The 22242-nt window shown below is 39.5% G+C and overlaps 1 protein-coding gene and 1 long non-coding RNA gene across 4 annotated transcripts in view; one reads left to right on the forward strand and one right to left on the reverse strand.

Annotated features, from left to right (window-relative positions):
• The window catches only part of BABAM2 (BRISC and BRCA1 A complex member 2), a 420511-nt gene that overhangs the window by 27515 nt on the left and 370754 nt on the right, over window positions 1-22242 (reverse strand). For all 3 annotated transcript variants that reach the window (XM_070572970.1, XM_070572969.1, XM_070572971.1), the window contains one exon: window positions 8696-8849. In XM_070572970.1, the coding sequence (XP_070429071.1) occupies window positions 8696-8849 (154 nt within the window). The remainder of the gene's footprint in view (window positions 1-8695; window positions 8850-22242) is intronic.
• Window positions 13984-17317, forward strand: LOC139075587 (uncharacterized). The gene is made up of 3 exons (XR_011526164.1): window positions 13984-14098; window positions 14632-14692; window positions 17244-17317. It is a non-coding gene; the product is annotated as an uncharacterized lncRNA (long non-coding RNA).

Here is a 22242-nt window from a genome sequence, read left to right on the forward strand (position 1 = left end):
AGGTCAGCAACATGGAAGTCAGAGATTGGAAACATGAGAAGGATTTGATGCACCACTGCTGACTTGACAATGGAGGGGATCATGTGGCAGGGAATGGCCTCCAGTTGACAGCCAGTAAGGAAACAGGGACCTCAGTCCGATAACCGTAAGGAACTGTACTCTGCCAACAGTTTGAATGAACGTATAAGAGGCCATGGGCCTCAATGGAGATAGCAGCCCCAGCGGACACTGTGATTTTAGTTGTTTGGGACCCTGAACAGAGAACTTAAGCATGTTGTCCCAGACTCCTGATCCATAGAAACTGTGAGATAGTAATTTGTGCTGTTTTAAGCTAAGTTTGTGGTAATTTGTTAATCAACAACAGAAAACCACACACCCCAGTTGATACTCATAATAACCCTCTAAACTAGCTTCACTATTTTATAAGGACACAGACTCAGGGAGATTATGAACTTGCCTAAAGTCACACAGCTAGTGAGTGGCAGAGACAGGTTGAAGCCCAGCTCTGTCTTGACTAGGGTCGGTGCTCTTAACTGCCACCTGCATTTCCTCTCTGTATTTATGTTACTTAAGGGCCAGGCCTCTGGGGAGGGAGGCTTGAAAAAGTGGTAAAGAAAATGGGGAACCCATGTCTTCTGGGTGTGGATGTGCAAAAAAGGTCAAGAGGCCGTATGCTGAGCTCTGACTCCACTAGAAGTTAGCTGTGTGACCTTAGGTAAGTCACTTAATCACTCTGAACCTCAGTTTCTTTATCTGCATGAAGGGCAGTGAGGGTTTCTGCACTACACCCCTCACAGGGCTGCAGTGATGATCCCATGAAGTGCGTGACGGCACACTGTAAAGGGTGCAGTGACAGTGCAGGCGGAGGTAGCTTTTTGTCCTGCAGGTGTAGCTCTCTTTCCTTGATGACTGTGAGTCTCGGGGTCCTCTACATACAGGTTGGATATGGTCTCTGATGGCTTGCTCTCAGGAAGACATTTAAAAATAAGTGTCTTTTTTGGAAAGGAAATGATTCTCCACTACCTTTATTTGTAAATTACAGAATAAAATAAAATGTGATTTTTCTTTCTTTTCTTAAATTCTTTAAAAGTCAACTGACTGCTAAAAGCCAAAGTAATAACTATGTCTTGTGGGATTCATAAAATATGTAGAATGAAACACATGAGAATAAGATCACAAAGGCTAGTAGAAAGTATAAAGAGAATTACACTGTTTTAGGTTTCTACATTATTCTTGAAGTGTTATAATATTAATTCATGGAAGACTATGATAAGCTAAAGATGTATTTTAGTGTACTAATAACTAAAATATGATACAAAGAGCTATAGCTAAAAAGCCAACAGAAGAGAGAATGGTGTACTAAAAAAAATACTCAAATCAAAAGGAAGATTTGGAAAGGAAGAACAAAGGAATAAAAAATAAATATACAAATAGGGGAAATTAAACAACAAATAGAAAGACGGTAGACAAACTCAATTAGCTCATTAACTATATGAAATGTAAATGAACCAAATATTCTAATTAAGAGGCAGAAATTATCAGACTAGATTTAAAGAAAAACAACCTACAAAAGGTTTCCTTGAAATATAGACACAGATAGGATGGAAAAAAAGCATAAAGAAGAGATATACTATACAAAAAATAAGCATAAGAAATCTGGTACAACTATATTAATATCTGACAAAGCAGACTTCAAGTCAAAGAGTACTACCAGGAATAGAGAGTTATTTCATAATGGTAGAATGCCAATTTATCAAGATGACATAAGAATTCTAAATATATATATACCTAAATAACAAAACTTTAAAACACAAAAAAGCAAACATGTCAGAACTAAAAGGAGAAAGAGACAATCTAAAATCATAGGTGGAAATTTTAACCTCTCTTTTCAGTAACTGATATAATAAACACACACACACACAAACACAAATGTAAGGATATATAAGATTTGAATAACAATGGCAAGTAAGTTGACTTAATATGTATACAGAAGACCGTACATCAAAACTGCAGGACACACATTCTTTTTCTTTACCACGACAGAACATACGTTGGGGCATAAAATAACTCTAACAGATTTCAAAGGATCAAAATCAGAGATTATGATCTGCAACCAAAACCGAATTAAATTAGAAATCAATAACAAGATATCTAGAAAAATCCCCAACACTTGAATTTCAAACAGCACAATTATAAACAACCCATAGTTCAAAAAGAAATCACAAGGGATATTAGAAAATATTTCTAAAAAAATGACAATGAAAAACCACATATCAAAATTTGTGGGATGCAGCTAAAGCAAACCTTAGAGAGTAATTTGTAGCTTCAAAGGCTTATATTTAAAAAGAAGAAATAATTAAAATCAATAACCTACGCTTCTACTCTAAGAAGCTTGAAAAAAAATAAACTGAAAATAAGAAGGAAACAATAAAGATAAAAGCACAAATTAATAAAATAGAAAACAAACCATGGATAAAATCCAGAAGGTCAAAAGTTGCTTTTTGTAAAGATTAGTAAAATTCATAAACTCCTAGCTAGACTATTTTAAAAAACAGGGAGAGGAAAAAAATGCCAATTTTCACTATAAGGAATGAAAGAGGTTACATGACTATGGCTCTTACAGATATTAAAAGGAAAATGAGGGAATATCAGAAACAACCTTATGCCAATCAATTCAACAACTTAGACACGATGGATAAACTCCTTTAAAAAAACCCCACAACTTGCTAAAACTAACACAAGAAGAAATTTAAAAACCCTGAATATCCCTATATTTAGTAAAGACACTGAATTTCTCCCCACAAATAAAACTCGATCAAAATATTGAGGAAAAAAATAGTGCTGAACCTCTACAACTCTTCCAGAAGACAGACGAGAAAGGAAAACCTGCCAATTCATTTTATGAAGCGAGCTTAGTGCTATTAACAAAATCTGACAAGGACAACACAGGAAAAAAATTTCAGACTAATATCACTCATGAACATAGACATAAAAATCTTAATACAATTTTAGCAAAACAAATCTAATAATATAAAAAAGGATAAAACATGACAGAAGGGTTTATTTATCTCTGGAATGCAAGGTTGGTCCAACATTCAAAAACTAATTAATGTAATTCATTGCTTTAATAGAATAGAGCAAAACCATAGGATAATGTCAATAGCAGCAGAAAAAGTATTCTACAGAATTCAACCCCCATTCATGATAAAAACTCTTAGCAAAGTAGGAATACAAGGGAATTTCTTCAATCTGATAAATACATCACTATCAAACCTAATGCTAACATCAAACTTAATCTGGAAATACAAGGCCAGATGTCTGCTCTCACCACTTGCACACAACACTGTACTGAAGCTCCCAATCAGTGCAAATGGGTAAGAAAAAGAAATTAAAAAACATAAAGATCATAAAGATTTGAAAGAAGGATATAAAACTGTTAACAGATGATATGACAGTTTCGGTAAAAAATTCTAAGAAATCTATAAAAAAGCTATTAGAACAGTAGCAATAGTGAATTTAGCAATGTCACAGGACACTAGGTCAATACAGAAAAATCGTTTGTATTCCTATACACTAGCAACAACTGGAAAATAAAGTCTAAAGAAATCGTCAATTACAATAAAAGCAAAGACATTAAAAATATGCAAGGCTTCTACATTAAAATCTCAAAACATTTCTGAGACAAATTAAAGAAGACCTAAATAAAACCAGGTTCACTGACGGAAGATTCAACGTTGTTAAAATGTCAGTTCTTCCCTTGTTGATCTAATGATTCAATGCCACCCCAATCAAAATCTCAGCAGGGTTTTGTTTTTTTTCTTTTTTGGTAAGGAAGATTGGCCCTGAGCTAACATCTGTTGCCAACCTTCCTCATTTTGCTTGAGGAAGATTGTTGCTGAGCTAACATCTGTTGCAATCCTCCTCCATTGTGTACGTGGGACGCCACCAGAGCACGGCTTGATGAGTGGTATGTAGGTCGGCACCTGCAATCCAAACCTGTGAACCTTGAGTCACCAAAGTGGAGCATACGAAACTAACCACTACGCCACAGGGCCAGCCCCTTAGCAGGCTTTTTTTTGGAGGGGGAGTTGGGGTTGGAATTGGCAAACTGATTTTAAAGGTTACATAGAAATGCAAAGGATTTAAAGTAGCCAAAAGAATCTTCAAAAAGAACAAAATTGGCAAATTTACATTTCCCGATTTTAGGAAATATTCGTGTTAGTATACAGATAGAAAAATAGATCAATGGAATAGAACAGAGTATCCAGAAACAGACCCACTCACACATGGTCAATTTATTTTGACAAAGGCACGAAGGTAATGCAACAGGGAAAGAAAAGTTTTTTTCAACAAATGTTGCTGGTACCTGGATATACATAAACAAAAAATGAACTTCAGCCTCTTGTTCATACCATACACAAGAATTAATTTGAGATGAATCATAGACCTAAACATCAAACCAAAACCAAAGCTTCTAGAAAAAACACATAGGAGGATCTCTTCATGACCTTGTGGTAGACAAATAATTAAGCATTAACATAAAAGGGAAACATTGATAAAAGTAGATTTCATTAAAAATAAAAATTTTCTGTTCATCAAAAGACACTGTTAAAATGAAAAAGGCAAGGCACAGATTGGGAGAAAATATCTGTAATATCTGATCAATATATAAAGAACTCTTAAAACTCAGTAATAAAAAGACCAACAACCCAATTAAAAACAGGCTAAATTTGGGGCTGGCCCCGTGGCATAGTGGTTAAGTTCCTGTGCTCCACTTCAGTGGCTGGGGATTTGCCGGTCTGGATCTCGGGTGTGGACCTAGCACCACTTACCAAGCCATGCTGTGGCAGCATCCCACACATAAAAGAGGAAGATGGGCACAGATGTTAGCTCAGGGCCACTTTCCCCGTGCAAAAAGAGGAGGATTGGCAGCAGATGTTAGCTCAGGGCTAATCTTCCTCAAGAAAAAAAAGGAAAAAGAAAGGCTAAATTTGAACAGACACTTCGCAAAAGAAGATATACCAATAAGCACATGAAAAGATGCTTAACATCATTAATCGTCAGGAAGTCAAAATTAAAAAACAGCGAGGTATCACTTTATCGCTTCTAGAATAGCCAAAATTAAAAAGACTCATGATACCAAGTGTGGGAAAGGTTATGGAACAACTGGAACCCTGCATACTGCCTGTGGAAGTGTAAACTGGTAATAATGACTTCGGAAAGTGTTTGTCAGCTTCCTATAAAGTTAATCATACACATACTCCCATTCTGTGGTTATTTACCCACAGAATTGAAAACATGTGGCTATAAAAAAGGCTTATATAAGACTGTTCATAGCAGCTCTATTAATAAAATCCCCAAAGTGGGAACAACCCAAATATCCATATACAGATGAATGGATTAATAAATTATGGTATATTCATATAATGAAATATTGCTCAGCAGTAAAAAAGGAATGCCATCACAGACAAATCTGAAATAATTTTGCTGAACACAAAAAACAGAAAAGAGTACAATCTGTATTATTCCATTTGTAAGAATTATCTAAAAGAGGAAAAACAGGGTGATAGAAATCAACAGCGGTTGTCTTGGGGGTGAGGAGACTAACTGGAAAAGGATAGAAGGTAACTTTGTCAAAACTCCATTCAAAGATACATTTAAAATCTGTCCACTTAATTGGATGTAAATTACATTGCATATAAATTACACTGCAATAAATATCCTTGAAAAGGTATGCAAAACCCCTGCCTTCAAAGAACTCACAATTTGATTAAGGAAATGAGACATATACAAAGATGTGAGAAATAAAAGAAAAATACGAAAGGGATTTCAAAGCAGCATATCACATATCACCAACAGTCAACCGAGACCAGGAAGAGGGAAAAGAGGTGCCTGCAAGTCAGCGCGGATGGGGAAAGCTATAAGGAAGAACGGTGAATGATGAGTAGATTTGAAGGGGCAGAAAGAGGGCAGGAGGAAAGGGGTGAGCAAAGGCACGGTGGGACAAAGCAGAAGCTAAACCCAAGGGTCTTCATATGTCCCCTCAGTGACTGACCCTTTAGATCAAGCCCATCCAATAGGGAGGAGTCATCTTGTTTTACACGATGAAGTTCACAGCCCTGCCCAAGGCCACAGAGCTTATAGGATTAGAACCTGCGAGAGGAACCGGGGCACGCATGACCCAAAAGCCTGTGCTCAGCGGTACAGGATATTTCACTTGTGAGGACAGAATCAGCCAAGAGCAAGAAGCACATGTTGTAGGAAACGCCCTGGTCATTGCCAGACCAGAAAGGGGCCTTTCTGAGTGCACATGTGCAGACTTTTGCTCTACAGGAGGGAATAAACAGCTGACTCCACTCAAAGGGCTGTACTGCTGTTCATAAACCGTGAGAGTGTTTATGTCATGGGCAGAGCTCTCCAAGTGAATTATAGCCTTTTACGCACTGTGTACATACAATATTTCACAGGACAAAGAAACAGGGCGTGTAAGGAATGCTGCAGTTGACCTTTCTCTCTTTCTGTCCTTTCTCTCCAACCTTCTGCCCCAATCTTGTCTGTACTGGAGGACAGTTCTCTGGGTGTGTTTATCCACCACCCGGCCTTCTGACACAGCCCAGGGAAGTTAGTTCGATTTAAGAAGGGAGCTTTTAAACTATTTCTTCTTCCAGTATGCGCTGCTGGCTTTCTCTTTTATTACATTTAAAATGGATCCATCTTCACTACAGTGGAAAGCAGATTTTTTTAACATTACTTCAGATGTTTTCTTTAGACTGGTGTTAACATAAAGCAAATGTCTCCTGCAACTCTGAACCAATCTGTTAAGATAAACAGGCTTCACTTACAATATTCTTATACTGAAATCACAGGCTCGTGGTCTGCAACTCCTTACAGACTCAATTCATACACGCTAAAATGTCTACTTAAGAAAAACACACACACACACACACACACACACACACACATCCAGACAGCTTTGCCATGGAAACCACAAAGACATGTCTGATTCAGACTCCATAGCACATACCACAAATAACAACCCATCTTCTGAGGGTAGATCCTGTGTATACACAGGGAAAGCCCTGAAAATTAAACAACTGCAATATCTCAAACATAAAACTTACCTCATAATCCCTTTGTTCAAGTCTATTTCAAGATATATAAGTCTTAATCATTGTTACTAGTTATATTTGCATATGTTTGTTTTTTTCCTTAAACAGAATTTCAGACTTGGGCATCATGGATAAAGCAGGAGAAAGGGCACACTGAAGGTTCAGATAGCAACAGCTCTGGACTCCACATACGAATCTGGGGAGGTCTGGATTTCTAGAGAAACCACTCTGCCATTATTTAAAAGAGCCCCAATCCTGCTCTAGGTGGTCTTGCACCACAGAAAGAATAGGAGATGCCAGGAGGCAGCTGGGAGGGAAAGAGGTCTCATGGAGGAGGAGGCAAGAGCAAGAAGTCCTACGAATCAAGAGCTTCTAGGTCTGGAAGGCCAGGTTTTGTTAGCAGGTACTTTAAAACTGTCAGAAGTTTGATATGAGAAAGGCTTTGATCTCTCCTGTCAGGCTATAAATTCCATGAGGACATGGACAGTTTCTAATTTGTTTATCCCTGTATCCCCAGTGTGGAGCACAGTGCCTGGAACATGGTAGACGCTCAATAAATACTGGATGAGCGAATGAAGAGGATGTTTAACAGACATTCTTCATTTGTGTGATTCTTGGGATCTGATCATCTTTCAGTTGGGATCACAGGTGTGAGTGTATGGCTGTTCAGAGTGATAAAGTAATAACCACCTGCCACTCTAACTATGATTTATTTTTGGAAACTATGATTTTGATCCACTGTTGCTTCAATCTAGGAAGACTGGTGTTCTGGATACTAAAGTCTTACCTATAAAAAATACTGAGCATATTTCTACATTTACCTATTCCACATGACTGGTGAAAGCATTCCACAAAGAGGTTTGTGTGCAATAGCTGTATCTCTAAATTCTAAACTCTAGCTAACTGCAACTTCTGTCAAATTCCCAATCTACTTCCACAGAGATTTTAATAGTTCTAATCTATATGTGTAGCGATTTATTCAATTGAGGAAGATGAAGGCCCTATTTCGGGTAATGGCTGCAGAGATACAGTGAGGCATATAATTCACTGTGTACCTTCAAAGACATTACAGTTCCATATGAAACACTAGGCACTGCATCCATGTATTGACTACTAAGCAGAAATTCTATTTGCTTACTATCAGATGAAATTTTCCATTTTAAAAAATATGAAAGTAGCTGCCAACATTATCATTGATGCCATTTATCCACAATTCCAATTCTTATCTAGTATTTATTCTCTAATCTAAATAGAGAGGTAAATGTTAGATAAATCCTATCGCTCATCAAAAAAAAAAAAAGCAATCTATCTGATGAGGCTAGATTAAGGGTTGGCACACTTTTTCTGTAAAGGACCAAAACTTTGCAGGCCATATGTAGTCTGTTGCAACTACTCACTCTGCCATTGCAGCATGAAAGCAGCCATAGAAAATAAGCAAAGAAATGGGCGTGGCTGTGTTTCAATAAAACTTTACTTATAAAACCAGATGCATGGCAAGATTTAGCCTGTGGGCAGTAGCTTGCCAACCCCTGGACTAGATAAACAAAACGTTCCTGTTTGTAGGAAATAACAATGGTTTCACTTACTTTGCTCTTTTGGCCATTTCATTTCCATCCCATCTGGGGCTGTATGGATAATTTTTTTGGGCCTGGGAATAAAGCTGTCCACTGTTGGTAAAGTGATAGACGGACTGGAATGTGAGAGTCGGCTGGTCTCGAGGGAAAAACAGGGGCAGGTCAACTGCAAAGAAAGAAGAAAGGAAAAGAAAGTTAGGTCTTAAACGTATCTTACTACACTTTTTTGGCTAAATCTCAATGTTAGATACAAGATTCTATCAGAATCACAAACACTGGTTGAAGCTTAGGTAAAAGGTATGGAGAGAGGAACCAAGAAATACAAGGTGCCTCTCCTGCCTTCAAGGAGTTTACAACCTAGGTAGAGAGGCAAATGACACATAAATGAAAATTTAACTAATATGAGGCATAATGTGTAGGTGCTGAAGAATGCCATGAAACGGCTACAGAAGTTGGGCCCCTCTAGCCATCTGAACTTCTCCTGGCACTGACTCTGTCCAATATTCCATGCAGGAGTTAGTTATATGCCTATTTCAAGTCTCTGTTATAGCATAAACTCTTCAAAGGTTAGGCTGTGTCTTCCTCATCTAGAATTTGAGGGAAGAGGTGGGACACAGGCTGTCCTTAAAGAACAGATTTGGAAAGCGGATCAAGAGGGCAGGTGATAATCTTTCTATTTTTATAGGATATGGCAACTGGGCCACCAGAGAAGATAGAGTTATCGCTTAACTTCCAATCAAGCAGTGAATTTTGATATTCGGCAGTTTTACATTTTTTCATATGTGTTACCAGATGTATCTCCTAAACCAGTGGGAGCTCCTTAATGAAATGCAACAAGGACCAATCTGAGCACTACATATGTCTACTGTTAGAGTATTGACTGATTTTAATATTTGCTGTTAACAAGTATTATGTGCTTTATCTGTTCATTTTGGGGTTCTGTAACTCAATTTTTAAAAATGAAATGACTTCTGTTTTAAGTTGATGCAGACTCTCATTAAAAACATGAACTGTTGGGGCTAGCCCGGTGGCACAGTGGTTAAGTTTGCACGTCCCACTTCAGCGGCCTGGGGTTCACTGGTTCAGATCTCGGGTACGGACATGGAACCACTTGGCAAGCCATGCTGTGGCAGGCGTCCCACATATAAAGTAGAGGAAGATGGGGATGGTTGTTAGCTCAGGGCCAGTCTTCCTCAGCAAAAAGAGGAGGATTGGCAGCAGATGTTAGCTCAGGGCTAACCTTCCTCAAAAAAAAACACACACACACAAAAAACCCACGAACTGTTTCAATAGCACATTCCTCAAGACATATAACGTATATTTGTGTGAATGTTGTCCACTTCCAGGACAAAGAACAGGCATATTAATATATATAAAAAAAGAAGAAAAATGTGTATAGAATTTTCTAGCTTTACAGAATACTTTTACATACTTTACCTAATTTGATACTTATAATTCTGTGAAGCAGACATTATTTCTACCATCTGCATTTAACAGATGAACAAACTTGAGACTCCAAGAGGCGTATTAAACTGCTCATGCCGTAGCCGGGCAGAGGCAGGACTCAGATCGAGTCCAGGACTTAAATCCCAAGCTCCTTCTACTGGGCCATGTTGCCTCCTGCTCTTAAGCATACTGGTACAACCTGCTCACAACACACGCACTACGTCATAACTATAATTTAGTAAGCTAAAGTTTCTACTGTCAAGAATGTACAAGGTTCATCTGTTTGGCTACATGAGGCAAATATATGCAAAAAACCCCTCATACTACATAGTTACGCATCTATCACTATGCCAGTTGAGGGTGACATTTGACTTGGACTGGGCCCTCTAGGCACCCAAAATGATTTCTTGAAGGAAAAGTTAGGTTTGCAACAAACTTTAAAAGAAACAAGAAACAAACACTCGCCCAGTCGGCGAGGGCTCGCAGACCTCTGACTGTATGTGACTCTGACTCAGGGCTGCAGGGGGTTTCTATGCGTGAATCACAGCACCACCAAGGCAAAGCGGCAAGACTTTGAATGTCCACTCTTTAGTCACATTTTCCAATTGCCTCAGTGCATTTTCAATACATGTCTATTTGTGCCAAAACAGAGATTTAGTAATATATAGGAACAATACACAATATGAAAAACAGACTGACTCAAATTATAAATAATTCAATTCAAAAACCCTTTTGAATCTCTTCAGATTACAAAGCATGATCTATAACATCTTCAGTCATTTTGGATAAATATTGCTTTCTAAAATCAAGTTTATATCTTTTCTCATTACTTATTTCATTTCCTCCTCTTAATTTTAGAAAAAAATGTCTATTCGTGTATACTTTGACTTCAGTTATGATTATATTATACACAAATTTCCAAATATAAAACAAGACTCAGATGAACCCCCAAAGCAATCACCAATAGCAGTGGTAGAAAGTATTTATCATGTAACTTTCCCTTCAAAAAAGCAATAATTTTAAATAATAGAATTCAAAGGCAAAATTTACAAATTTAAAGTGAATATAGTCACCATTTAGTATCAAAGTAATACAGATAATACTGCAGGCTTCACGACTCTCAAGCTACTAGCCTTTTTAGGCTTTGAAATGCCTTATATTTTTTTGTTCCTGTTATTTTGTTTTGTAGAAAATGAGTTGCTGGTTTGATATGCTAAAAAATGATTTTCTCACCTAGTTCTGAACCATCCACTCTGACCCCCTAACTGCTCAATTAAGATCAGAACAAATTCAAAATGTGAATGCAAATTTATTTACCTGGGCAATGAGTGGTTCTAATTTAAAAAAAAAATTGCCAGCCAGCTATATGCTATATGCTCATATGTACCAGGATTCCAAAAGAGCATTGATTACATGATTATTTCTCCATGGAGATTTTTCTAAAAAAGTGTAGCTGAAGCGAATATTAAAATTTGAACACAGTGGCTGAAATATTAGGGGAGCAGGAATGCTCAGAGTACTTCAGAGAGAAAATCAGTAATCCACATGTTAATTCACATATGAGAAAATAAAATTAGAAACATATAACTATCTGGCCCAATTAACTAAGCTGTATCCTATCAGTCAGAAGTCAACAAAAGGATGGCTTCTTTAAAAATGTTCTATGCATAAGAAAAAGTTAATAACTAAAATACTTACGAGAAATATTTTGCATTTTTCTTTTAAGAATGATTTGAATGGTACAAATTAGTCGGAATTAAAAAAAACCTAAACTTGTTTTCCTTATCCCCAAATGTTTTTGTCACCTAACATTTGCCTATAGGCTAACTCACAATTTTCTGATACAGAGTAACATAACGACTTTAGGCCTTCAAACAGCTGACTTCCTCTGAAGGGACCCTTGGAGTTCTAGGCAGTCTGGGCTCATAGTTTCAGCTATACCAAAACTGAAGATTTCAACCATTCGCTTCATTAGAACCCAATCCGCCTACTAGCTCAGGTTTGATTTCCGAAGTAGAATCATTCCCTTTGGTTCAAGTTATTCATTGTCAGTATTACTTTGACAGCTGCTCCCTATTTCCCTCCTCCTGTACACAGAGACTGGAATTCGGTCAGCCCTCCACCCACAGAAGGGATGGTCCTCACTTGTTCTGTATAATTTCAATAACCATTTCCGAAGCATTCCTTTCTTCAAGAACTTGTTGAAACAAGTCACACCCAAACACTTCTAATTCTGCACAACCTGGGCATTTCACAGGACTCATTCACAGGGCTCCGACGCCCTGGCAGAGGCAGGAATACTCAAGCTCTGCACCGGCTTGCCTCATGCTGGACAGTCGCTGCAGTGACGAGTTCCACTGGTCACAGCCCGGCAGCTGGTGGTGATCTCCAGGCAACCACCATCCCTTTGAGAGGGAGCAGAAAGCCCCTGTACACTTTGCTGCCTCTCTCTAAACCTTGCTGAGATTCAGATGGACAGACGCAGTTTTCCCTCCTCTAGTAAAGAAGCTTAACTGCCCCTAAATACAAATCCTTTCCCCATGAGAAGACTTCCCCATTAAAGTCGTATCTAAGTTCACAAGACTCTAGAAACTCCTCACTTCTCCAAAAACCTCCACAATGGAAAAATGACCCTGAACAGCCAAAAGAAACGCCACACTAAGTGTCTGATGCACAGGACAGCTGTCAGATACTCACTCAGAACATTTCAGGCACAGTTCTAACAACTTTGCTTATATGGTTTTTCCAGGAAAAAAATCTAATTATGGCAAGATGAGGACACGGCACATTAACAGCAAGTAGTGATAACTAGCAGTCTGACACAAAGGAAGGAGAGAGATTAATAACTAAAAGCAGACTCAGGAAATCAAAAAGAAGCCCAGTCTGGAGCCAGTGTGGGAAGAGAAAGCTCAGTCATCCCTCAGGCTATCGCTGTGCAGTAAGTTAGGTTCACCCCCAATCTTGGCAACCGTGGCAGACACTCCTGGTTGCCTCCCCAACAGCCATCCCTATCCTCGTTGTATATGGGCAGAGCCCTCCTTCCACTCCAGGATCTGAAAGTGCTGGATATTCACTCTCTCAGCCATTCTATAAAATCAAGGCATGGAAAAGTGACTCAGTTCTGCCAATGGGTCACAGGGGAAGGCGACTAGGGGTCTTCTGAGAAATATTTTCCTCTCTGATTAAAGACACGTGTAAGGAGAAGCCCCCATTTCATTCTTGCCTTAGATCTCATCACGTGAGATCTTGAGGCTTGGAGATATGCACCCATCTTGTGACCACGATAGGAAAGTCAGCCTGACATCACTGAGCTGCCGAATTCATCACCCCTGGAACTAGATTTCTTGTTAATGTGGGACGATTACAAGTCCTAACTATTTAAACCTCTTTTAATCAGGTCTTCCCAGACTTGCAGTCAAAGGCATCTAAGGAAATGTTGTTTCTTGCAGCTTCTAGTCAAGAAGGCAGGATAATTGTATAATCTATTTCAGAAATATTTCCACCAAGAATGGTTAAAAAACATTCAAGGCACATAAATAGGAAAGTTTTAGTTGTCTGGAAAATTCAGTTATGTGGGTCAGTTCAACCCTTGAAAATGCCAAACAAATGAGGGGTTAACCATAATTGCTTCCCTGGGAGTCACATCATCAAATATTTTCATCATTATTCACAAGTCAGCCATTATTTCATTTCTCTCAACCTTCCAAACTATATATTCCCGTGTTCTTGGGTTAGTAGGGAAGATATTCATGGATTCACTGTGTGGTGGTTATGGTTATGTCCCCATTTCCAATCCTCCCAGGCCTCTCCAGTTCCTCGAAGCCTCATTAGGAGATAGTTTTAACCCCAGGTTGACTTGCTGTAAACCCTCCCTCCAACGGTGATTCCATCTGAGGTTGATTCTTCCTAAGAGCAGTTTGGACATATCTCATTCCCTGCTACTCCCAGAGTGGGCACACAACCAACTGGGTAAGTCTGCCATTTATTTACTAACCACCCCCAACCGTACTAACTACAACTAAACCTTTGAGACACAGGATTCTAACCACTAGAAAGTTAAACAGCACATATCCAAAATACTCACCTACAAGAAATATAAAAGTAAAGTTTTCCAATTCAGATGTATCCCTACTCAAGGCTTTAAAAATTAAATGATGTCTCCTTTTACCATAACTGCCTTTCATTTAAGTGACGGGGAGACTAAACTTCAACCAGATTTTGTTAAACTGGTTTCAAATTTTCACTATCTTTTGTGTGATTTGATCATGTAAACAGGTTACCTTTGGGGTTTTAATATTACCAAACTAAAGCCTGAAGTTTCTTGAATTTTGCTGTAAATTCTAAAAACCCTAATATGGGAGGAGATAGCATGGTAAGGCAGAAAAAAGCACAGTCTTTGGAGTCAGATAAAAATGGGTGCAAATGTAGCCCCACCATTTATTTGTGGTGAGACCATAGACAAAACATGTCATCTCTTTCAATCCTGACTTTCTCATCTGCAGAATGAGGACAAGAATTCTAATCTCACAGTGCTGCCTAAAGGACTGAATAAATACCAAGCAGGTACTAAACAAACATTTGTTTCCTTTCCTTACTCCTCTTCTTTTCCTGAGGTTTTCTTTTTCATCTGGCTTTACAGACTGTCCCATATATAGTGAAATTTTTGGTAACTACAGCATAAGCCTTCACAGTGCTTGACTTTTAACTATTTTGATGGAAATCTTCCTAAACTTTGTACATACCTTCACATCTCAGTAAAAATAATATACTGAAAATACTTTAGCCTTTTCTTGATGACAGAGAGCATATGAAAAAATCATTATAGGTGATGGCCTCAAGCGTTACGGAAGACTTAGCTTGCTCTTTCCAAATGCCTCCTACCTAAGAGCCACTCCTGCCACCCCCTACCCCTCATTGCCCACTGTTAAGAGCTGATGTGCCTTTAGTGTGGTATACGGAAGTCTCCAGGGCTCCCGGGGTGTGACGCGAAGTGTGCCCCCTGACTATAAACATCCTCTACTATGTTTCCTTTTTTATCCAGCTGCTTTTTCCTTTGCCACTTCTCACCAAGGCCAACCGTCTTAGTATTATCTCTCTCTCTTGCCTCTTCTCTTTTCTTTTGCCTACTTTATCCCACCTGTGTCTCAGGTCCCCAAGAGTCAGGTGCAGTGCCTCCCCACCCCTAGACCAGAACCTGGCTGGAGCAGGTGCTGGACTAATGGAGCGTGAGCTCTGGGTTGTGTGCCTCAGGCACGTTCAGACCGTCTCCTCCTTCTCCTGTTGTTGTTGTTTCCTTCCAGATTTTCAGCTGACTCAGAGAACTGAAGTTATAGGAAATCTGCCCCTGCTTATATTTTGTTTAGCAATTGCTTCTGAGGTACTTTATAGATACAAATTACTCATTCCAAGACTCAAGGGGACACACATAAAATTGTAAAAAGAATCTCAAGATGAAAGGGATGCCATAGAGTTGGCCAGTGAAGAGCCAGGTTCTCACCTTGCCCACATAAACGAACCCAGACTGAATCAGCTAGGCTTCTCCCCGACATCAGAGTTTCTCAATTCAAAGTGAGTATCGGCATCACCATGGAATGAAGATTGCTGATGCTTGGGCCTCACCTCAGACCTCTGATTTTTGAAAATAAACCTTGAGTGATTGTGATATGCCTCCCTAGATAGGAATCACTGCAAAGACTGTGAGCTCCTAAAGGCAGGGGCCATGAATTACTTATTCTAATACTGCCAGCACTTAGCACAGTGCATTGTACAGGACAGACACTCAAAGATGCTCGTTGAACTAAAGGAAAGGAGCATCTAAAGGAAATGCAATTAAAACTTCAGTGAGATTCCATTTCATACCCATTAGACTGACAAAAAATTTAAAACCCAATAATACTCAAGTGTTGTCAAGGCCGTGGAGCACTGGGAATTCTCATTCACTGATGAGAATGTAAATTTTTATAACTTCTTGTACAGAGAAAGTGAAGAAATATATACTTCATAACTCAGCAATTTCATTTCTAAAATACTGCCACATGTGCATAAGAAGATAGGTAGGAGAAGGTTTGCTGTCACATTGTTTGTGATAACAAAAACTGGAAAGTCCACCAAGGTGCGATTGGCTAACTGTACCATGGAATATTCAGTGGAGTGAGCTAAAGCTACGTGTACTGACATGGATGAATCTCGAGAACACAACGTTCAGTGAAAAAAGCAAGTTACAGATGAATACTGTTCAATACGTACTTACAAAGTTCAAAAACACACATGGATTATTACATACTGTTTGTAAATGTCTATGTAGGAAATGTATAAAAAGGTGCATAGGAACGATAAACACCAAATTAAGGACATCTAGGAGTAACAGGGTAGGAGAGAGGGACAGGAATGCACCCGGGACGGGCACTCAGGGGCTTCAATGAAAATGATGATGTGCTATTTCTTAAAAGCAAAGCAAAGCAAAGCAAAAACCAGAAGCAATTAGCAAAATATTAAGATCTGACTAAGGGGGACACATGGGTATTTGTTTTGTACTCCTTACACTTGTATGAGCTTTAAGTATTTATAATTTTAAAAAGTTTTTAAAAAAACGAAGACATTGATATTCACAGCAACAGAAAACAATTTATATAAAGTTCAAAAAAAACCCCCCCAAAACAACAATATATTGCTTGTGGATACATAGTAGGTGTAAAGCTATTATAACATCAAGAATATGGCTCACAAAGTGCAGGGTAGTGGTTACTTGCGGGAGGGATATGCACAGGGCTGCTATGATACTGGCTCTATGCCCTATTTCTGAAGTCGAGTGGTTTTATTAGTCTTTAAAGTACATAGGTATGTTTTATATGATCTTTTTCAAATAAATACTACTTTTAAAAATGGGAGCAATTTCTACAACTAAGAGGGTCAGGAAAGCTGAATGGTCTTCAGGGGAAAAATGCCAAAGTGGTAAAGGAAATGAAAAACATAGAAGAAAAAGGTACATAAAACCCGGAATACAGCTTACAGATGTACCTAAGAAGAGGTAGACTGTCTTATGAGAATACTGTCAGGTTGGCAAAATCGGCAGGTCAGCTGGGTCCCTCCTGTCTGTCTCTTCTCTTCTCGCCAGATTTACTAACTGGAAGACAGAGTGCTGAGAAGAAGGAAGGTGTCCATGTCCTTGAGCTCTTGAGCTGCAAAGGGAGACCTGGAAAGGTAAACGCGCGACTGCAGCTCGGCATGTTCAGGCGATGGCTGAGGCATGCGCAGACGGTGTCTGTGCAAAGGAAGGGGGAACCCTGCTTGAGTGAAAGCTCTGCAGAGGAGATGGACTTCAAGTTGGTTCTAGAAGGTTAAAAGTGGATCAGAATTGAAGTCTGGGGAACATTCCATAGAGAGGGAAGCGATCAATAAAGCTTCGATATTGTGTAGACATAACAATTTCCCACTTTTTATTTGGCTCTTTTGTGATCACATATATTCAATTCAGAAAAGCCATAACCTGCCCTATTTTACCAATCTCACTTTCTTTCCTACCACTCCCCTCATTTTTGCATACGTGGAGAGGATTGGGTGATGCAAAGATGAGGGAAGCCTTCTGGCCTTGGGAAGCCCACAGCCAAGATGGTCTCCCTACCTGGAGGGCCCTCCTTCCTTTTCTGAGTTTATCTGGGTTTCTGCTCATCAAGGCTCAGTTTGTAGGAAACACCTCTGTTCTAGAACTCTGAATGCTTACAACTTATACTCCCAAACAAGGCCCACTCAGGGCTGGCCCTCACCAGGCTGAAAGAAGGATATTAGTGGCTGAGGCCAGGACCAAGGGTCCCCCGCATGGGAACCCTTCCTTGTCCCTGTGCTTCTCTATCTGCTTCCCCTGGTCCATCTGTTCCCTCATCCATCACATGTTTAGTGAGCATACTCCATGTTGCAGGCCCCATGCTAGAAGTGAGGACCCACATTGCCTGGAAAGGGACAGCATGCTGCACTCTGCACTTCCTGCCTTGCCATGCCATCTGGTTTCTGTGTCCTCTGGGTACGCTTCCCATTTGGATCCTGGAACTTCCTCAGGCCTGGCTCCGTGTTCAGTCCCTTCAACCTGCTCTTGCTTCTGACTCTATGACACAGTCCAAGCCCCTCCTTCTTCCAGGAAGCCTCTCTTGCCTGCTCTGCCATTCAGTGATTCCTCTATCCTCCATGTCCACATAATCCAGTCTCAGTTGGACTGCTAACAGTTAAGTTTACCTGGTATTTTTTCATATCCTCCACATGTGTAATACTGGGCTAGACACTCAGCGGACAGTCTGTATATATCTAGCGACTGGCACAGATCATAAAAGTGAGGAAATGTTGACTGCACCAGACATGCAAGAAAAGAAACATGTTTTTATGAGATGCGGAAAGAAACTAGCAAGAGAGAATGCTATAAATAGCATTTAATACTGTTTTAACTTCTATCTTTAAAAGAATTTAGTCACAATAAATAAACTTTTGGCCTGGGAGGATTAAAAAAGAAATCTGGCTAAACTAGGGAAGAATTTGATTAAAAGAATCCTTAAATAAATTAAAATATAGCCAAATGCAAAACCCTTGGCACTTAAAAACTGGGCAAAGTCTTTAAAGAATCATAAGCTTTTAATTTCAAAAATTCATGGACGATGTACCAAATGAAGATGAATAGAAGGAAAAGGACAAACGCAGTGTCTGTGGTTAAAGCAGGGGGACTGACACTGGTTAGTTTAAATTCCAGCGTTGAAAAATTAGAACGTCCTGCCAGGTACAAATTTGCAAATATTATGACTACCCCAAAGAGAAGGTTGACTAACATGGCTTTATGAAGAAAAAGAATTCTGAAACTAACCTAGTTTTTTTTTTTTTTTTTTTTAAGGATCTGGTTATGAGCTTTATATTCTAGAGAAAACAGCAACAAGTATCCGTTTTCACAAGCATTCCTGGAGCATCTACTACATGCTGGCTCTAGGGAGGCCAAGCTGAGAAAGGCCAGGTTCTCCTCCTCACGCTGCCAGCATACACTTGACCTTCATTGTTCTTGGGAAGGGAGATAAACATGAGGGTTATAATAGAGCTGGTAACCAGCACGGGGTATGAGGTGGAAGGATAATCCCTCTAAGGGCTTCCAGAAGGCTTATTAGATGAGCAGGGCTAAAAGGCAATTAGGCTTTTGACAGGCAGATGCAGAGGGAAGACTGTGACTGGGAAGGGAGGGAGGAAGGTGAGGGAATTCCGGGCAGAGGGAACAGCATTGAGCAGTCACAGCAGAGAGAGAGCGGGAATGAGGGGTGATCAGAGTAGAGGGAATACAGGATGAGAGGAGAGAACGCTGGTGCTGAGGGTCTCTGGACAAGATTTCAAAACTGTGGAGAGCTGTGAATAAAAGCAAAGGAATGTGGACATTTTTCTATGAGCAGTGTTACCCTTGCACATTTTTAGAGGAAATATCCCATACCACCCACTTCAGTGGATCAGATATTTTCCTAAAATTTAAATACTTCCAGCATAGTATAAATCCTCCACAATGGAGAATGCTTTAGAAAATATAATGCACAAATAAAAAATAAGTTAACGTTTATTATTAGTATTAGAGGAGAACCAGTCATTCATTTCTCAGTATGGGAACTTATTCCTCTTTATAAAACATCTCTTAAGACTTACTTGTTCATCCCTTATAGTCAAGGGAGGCTCTGAGCGGAGTCTGATAATGGACTGTTAGCAGTTTACAGGAGAAGTCCATTTTCTTTCAAACAACTCTAACTTCCCATGTGGACAATCCATACAGTAGGGCCCGAGATTTGAGATTGGGCATAAGACTGGGGTGGGACACAGTTTAAGTCAAATATCTGGCAGCGCTTGGAAACCATGCCCCTCAAGAGTGACTATGTGTTTCCTCATAAGACAGTGTTTGAAGCCCTGGTCACCATGTCATTCCCCTTCATGACATGCAGAAACCTTCACTGACCTATTTTTTATCTGCATGTTATACTTTCCAAGAATTCTCCATTCCAGATATACACTATGCTGGGGTATTAAAATTATAGGAAGATGATCCACGAGGTTAGGTGGAAATGCTCAAAGATAAGCCACTCCATTCTTTGGTTGCTTTAGGTTCAATTCCGTCTGGTGAGATGGACAGGAAATAGCTCATCTAGGTGAAGCTGAATGTTTAAGGGAAGAAGGCATGTACTCTGGAGGTGGCAACTCAGGTCCTACTCAGTAGTTGTATAACTTTGGCAGATTAACTGACCTTTCTTATCCATAAAACTGGACAAACTCTAACCTCCAAGTTGAAAATAAAGTATGTGGCGTAGTGTCTGCCACACAGAAAGTGCTCAATGAATGAAGGTTGGAGCCTAAAGGAATGCAACGGTATGGCGGAAAGAATATGATCTTCGGAATGTGACACATCTGCGCTTGATTCTTACTTTGCCAGCTACTACCTGGGTGACCTCAGGCAGTTTACTAAACTCTCTGAGTCTAGGTTTTCTCATCTTTAAAATGGGATAATACCTCCCTTGCAAGGCTGCTGGCTGGTTTACATGATATAATGAATATATGCAGAATACTTGGCACACAGCAGACATCCATAAATGATACCTGTTATTACTCACCTTCCCTTGGAAGCAATTACAAACACAAACAAACCTGGGTCTATATTATTTCTTTTTCCAGTCTGACTTCCAGATGAGAAAATACCACCCATAGATGAAAAGTAACCATGTTCTTTCAATTAAGCTTCTAATTTAGTTTTGCCCATGTTTTATTTGAGGCAAATTCAGGAGTCCTCAGGAACTCTTCAGTTTTAATTCTACAATCTTTTTCCTTCAAAAAATAAAAAAAATCATAGCTCTCAAGAATCGAAGGTCAAACGCCATTCTGCAGCAAAGCTGACCACAGACCAGCAAACACCGGAACAGAGAAACCTGAAGAAAACTTGGTCAGACAGCTTTCTTTGTGCTTTGATAATGCAGCAGTCTCCCCATTCTCACAGGTGCTTCTTTTAAGGTAAAGGCTTTTTTCTTTTTTCGCTCCACTACTTATTTGTGAGTGATTCTGTCCTCTGAAAAGACCAGAAATATAATCAATCTTCCTATATTTAAAGATTACTCTTTGGTCTGCGAATTATCCTGGTTTTGGTTTAGCTGCTGTTGTATCGGCCAGCTCCTGGGTCATTCTCTCTCCTGTGAGAATGGGTGGGAGGTACAGCAGGGAATGGAAATTCATCCTCTTCCTTGATAGCAATTCCAGTGAAAAATTTCATTTGAGATGAAGGTATAATTTGTTTAAAATGATGTTTTTAAACTGTCACATTCTCCTATCTAACTTGAATAAACTGTGTAAACATAACGTGATCATGTTGAGGGAAGCCCTTGACTTAAATGAGTTGGTTGACTTCTCCATCCAAACTTACAGGAATAAGATCATTTTCAAGCAAAGGTATTGGATAAGTGCTATCCTAAGGAAAGCATATTCATACCCTAAAACTGAGGATTTATTCTTGGGAACTCCAAAACTTTTTTCTTTTTTACTGTTTTTGATAGAAATATTTCTAAAGTAGATTTCACATTTACTGCTCCCATATCCTTTTTAAATGACTCAAAATCAAAATTATGAATAGTAACTCTTACAGTGGGCCACAGAGTCATGAAACTAGGCCTGAAACAGGCATGCTGGTCCGTACACTAAGTGTCCAGTGTCTGCTGTCTGTGGTTTCTTGGTTCCCTCCATTCTCACATCCCAGCCCAGGCTATGGGTTAAGCTATACCTTTACACCACATACCTTCTCTGGGAGGTTAAGCTGCCTGCTGGGGACTTGGGAACTAGTGGAGTAAGTTTACTAGAAGCTATGAGAGTCAGGCCTGGAGGGCTCCCTGTGAGTAAAACACACAGACTTTGTGACCCTTCTTTAGTCTACTCCCTTCTTCTTGGCTGCGTTTTCACAGGTTTGTTTATAGAGCAGAGCTAAGCTGCAGATAGGTGAGATATTTACTTAAAAATCTCCATGTGTATCACAACAGAGGACATGCTAGTTAAACCACAGTTCAGAAAGGGACCTTGGAAATCATCTGTCCATTCGGTAACTGAGAAGCCTGTGGTACAGAGCGGTGAACTGCTGA

Source organism: Equus przewalskii, chromosome 14 (genome assembly GCF_037783145.1).
Source record: "Equus przewalskii isolate Varuska chromosome 14, EquPr2, whole genome shotgun sequence".
NCBI classification, from domain to species: domain Eukaryota; kingdom Metazoa; phylum Chordata; class Mammalia; order Perissodactyla; family Equidae; genus Equus; species Equus przewalskii.